Raw genomic sequence first — 3,637 nt, forward strand, 5'->3', positions numbered from 1 at the left:
TGGACCTGATCCCCTGATTGTCCTGTAAAGGTGATCCTGGCACAGGGAGGAATTACTATTAGCTCTAGCTATGCCTCTGCAGATGACATTAAAAAGGCATACCAAAAGCTGGCATTGATGTTGCGTCCTGAAAAAATACAGAAGTAGCAGAGAAGAAATTCAGAGAAGTCACCAAAGCATACAAAATCTGACCTGGTGCCAAAAACCAGAATGACTATGACAAATCTACAGAAGCAGGTTTAAGTGGAAAACAAAAAAGAAGTGGAAGAGGTAAAGCTTACAATACGCAGAAAGATATAAACCACTTGAATTCTGAATACATAAATCACTCATTTCTACCCAGATATGTTTAGAGATTCAGTTTTCTATTCAAAGAAAGCCTTAGTAGTTACCAGCATTTGTAGAATCCACAAGGTTCCCTGTGGAAGAAGGAGGGAAAGGAATAGATTCTTTTTTCTATTCTTGGAGTTTCTCCTGTTCCAGATACTGGATTTACTTCATTTGGGTCTTGCCAAGCTGGAGGCTATTCTTCCTCCATAGCATCGTTGAACAGCAGCAGAAAAAGCAACTTCAGATCGGTCATAGCAATGAGCAAAATACTCACTGGTGTCAGAATTCCCACAGAAGGAATTGTGACGAATGGAAGAGAGAGGATAGAAACTGGTTTTAACCATTAACATTCTCAACAGTAATTGGAAAGAGGCACCTGCTGTAATTGGGTTAAAAGTTATTGAAAACCTTTTTTTTTCTTTTAGAAATAATGTTACATTGCGCTCCTCTGAGAGATTAGCAGTCGTATCTCTTGGGCAGATTTTAAAGAAATTCCACTTTCAGTTGATCTTTGACTATGTTGTGGTTTGTCCATGTATTTTGTATTTATAAACTTTGTCAAATTATAAGAGAGATCAATCTGGACAAATTCATGCTGAACTCTAATATAAGTCTTCCTCTTTACATGCCAAGTTGTAATCAAGGACGGGATTGCTGACATTTCCAAGACAACATTTAGTATTTCTAAGGAAGATGCTGCAGTGGGATAAATTGATCTGTGATATTTATAATATTTATAACAATACAAAATTTTGGCAACATATTATCATGGACAACAACAATATATGCAAGCATTTGAAGTGGTTCTTGGCTATTGATGACAAATTTAACATTTAATTGTGGGGGTTTTTTTGTTAAAAGTAAAAAAAGAATGCAACAGCAGAGTGGAGTCCAGTGCAGGAGAATGCCATAAGGCTACATAACTACTTTGGGCTATGACAACTTTGAGAGGTGTTGTGGGACAGCAGTCAATGCATTGTTGTGTAGCTGTAGCTCCTGTTTCCCGAGTAGTGCAGTGTGTTTGAACTGTAGAAATCTGTAAAGAAAAGGATGGTCCCATGTGTAAAACAGAGATGGGAGCTGAGATATGTGGATTCTTTCTCTTCCATTTTGACATTTGAAAAACCATTTACAGGTAGTTTTCAAACATACAAGGTTTTGAGGTGGAATAAACCCCAAAGCCTACAGAATTTGTAATCTAAATAGGTCAGAAAGCCAAGGTTTGAGAGAAAAAAAAAAAAGTATCTGTGATTTAAAAGCGGTAATTTTAAGCAGGAACAAGTAGGGGTTGTTGAGAGCTAAGCTGGGAAGTTGCTTTTAGCCTCTTCCATTATAAATGGAGGAAGAGAAGTTCCCTCAGAGTGTTGAGCTGCATGGTTAGGCCCTTCTAAAATTTCTGATTGCAGGAGTCCTTCCCCTGCCCCCCAGGACACATGGGAAGGTTGGCCTTTTAAAGAAGACATTTGAAGTTATTAGCAGATATTGACTAGTCCAAACTTGCATATTGCTGTCAATGGTGATTCTTCTGAATGTACTTTATAAGCATTCTTAAGAGTATCCTTCCCTTAATGGCTGGTAACTAGGCGATCTGCACATGTACCTACTAATGGGAAACAGATTTACAAGGAGGGAATTTTGAAATTAGGCTCATTTGGGTTTTGTGCTTGACTAAATATTATTTATGCCTTAGTCGGCACAAGTCAGCACTTGAGAAGCAGGCAGCTGAATTTAGCAGCTATAAACATAGTTTCAGGAAAATAAAGGCTACTATTTCTTTTCTCATTGATCCTCTGTAGTAGTCTTCCATTTGTTGCATGACTGTTCTCATCTGTTAGATTTGTACATTTGTCTTTATCAACTCTTTAATTCTTCTTATAGGAAATTGATGGCAAATCATTACTGTTGATGACGAGAAATGATGTACTGACTGGACTTTCATTAAAACTGGGGCCTGCGCTGAAAATCTATGAATATCACGTAAAACCTCTACAGACACAACATCTAAAGAACAACTCTTTATAGCGAATTGTCTAATTGGGGTCATGTGCCTCAAACAATAAATAAGCAATTTGGTTTCATGTGATGGAACTTTGTAAAGAGAGAATATATCTATTAAGAATTTAAACCAAATTATGATATATATCCTATTGGATAGAGTTGGCAATATACTATATACTGAGTCTGAACTGAGAGAGGTGGTGTGTATTTTTAACATAGTACATAATGATTTTCTCTTTTAGGAAGTGTCAATGAGCATGTTGGGATAGCTACATCACTGTATCCAGAACAAAAGGGAAGTATGTCATTCTCATTTTTGAGCCAGACATGTTCTTGATTTCATGAATTAAAATACCAAAAAAAAAACCCAAAAACCAAAACCCAACCGAAATCAAGTTTACATGCATCTTTGGGAGAGAGAAACCAATTGAAGTAGGTTTTGGTTTACACTAAAGACCTACTAAAATTATTACTACTTAAAATTTTAGGATGGGACTGACACTTGCCAACTCACCCTTTTTTGCAGAGGGTCCTATTTTGACCTTATTAAGGTTTACTCGTGGTATGCTGCAATGTTTAAAGCTGTACATACAACTAACATAACCCCTTCAATAGCAGAAGGTGTTGCTGACAGGTGAAACTGGGTTGTGTATTTTTTGCTGTCATTTAAATTTTCAGCTTGTTTTCACCTGTTTTTAAGAGTAGTTCTATGTAAAGTATAGTTGTTTTTTAAAAGTTTGTGTTGCTTTGCAAAACAAAAAAGCTTCATTTTATTCCTTTTTTAATTTATGATAACTTGTTTTCTAACATTATGCAGAAGTTTGTAAAAAGAGTAAAATTCTGCACATTTTTAATATTGTCTGTCATTGGTGTTGTAATGGTTGATTTTTTTTTTTTTTAGTGCTTTACTTAACAGTTTGAATACTTGTTTTAAAAACTGAAAGAAGCTGTCTCATCACCATACATCTCTGTTAAAAGAGAGTCTTGTTCAATCTGTTTGTACCAGTTCCCTATTTGATAGGTTGCTTGCTGTATCCCAATAAAGCATTGCTTATGTTTGGATTCAGTTTACTTTACAGATCTTTTACTTTCTCTGGTTCTTTGTTGTGGTATATCAGAGCTCCTGTTTTTCTCCATTTTCCCATTAAAAAGGTACCAAAACTTACTTAATATTCTATGTTTTTGTGAGTACTTTTAACACCACCTACCAAGATATTTAAAGATTTCATTATTTTTGCTTTTTCTTATCTAGTGTTGTATAGTGCTGAAAGAGAACCCCTGGTCACAGCTCACCAGTAACATCTGTGCT

General features: G+C 35.8%; 1 protein-coding gene across 1 annotated transcript; it reads left to right on the forward strand.

Annotated features, from left to right (window-relative positions):
- Positions 1–2,208: 2,208 nt before the first annotated feature.
- Positions 2,209–3,393, forward strand: LOC104168244 (sterile alpha motif domain-containing protein 13; the record flags this gene model as incomplete). Its single annotated transcript, XM_009708770.1, has 1 exon — positions 2,209–3,393. A coding segment is annotated over one exon (144 nt), but the record flags the coding sequence as incomplete, so codon positions are not given.
- Positions 3,394–3,637: the final 244 nt, after the last annotated feature.

Source organism: Cariama cristata, unplaced genomic scaffold (assembly GCF_000690535.1).
Source record: "Cariama cristata isolate BGI_N322 unplaced genomic scaffold, ASM69053v1 scaffold43710, whole genome shotgun sequence".
NCBI classification, from domain to species: domain Eukaryota; kingdom Metazoa; phylum Chordata; class Aves; order Cariamiformes; family Cariamidae; genus Cariama; species Cariama cristata.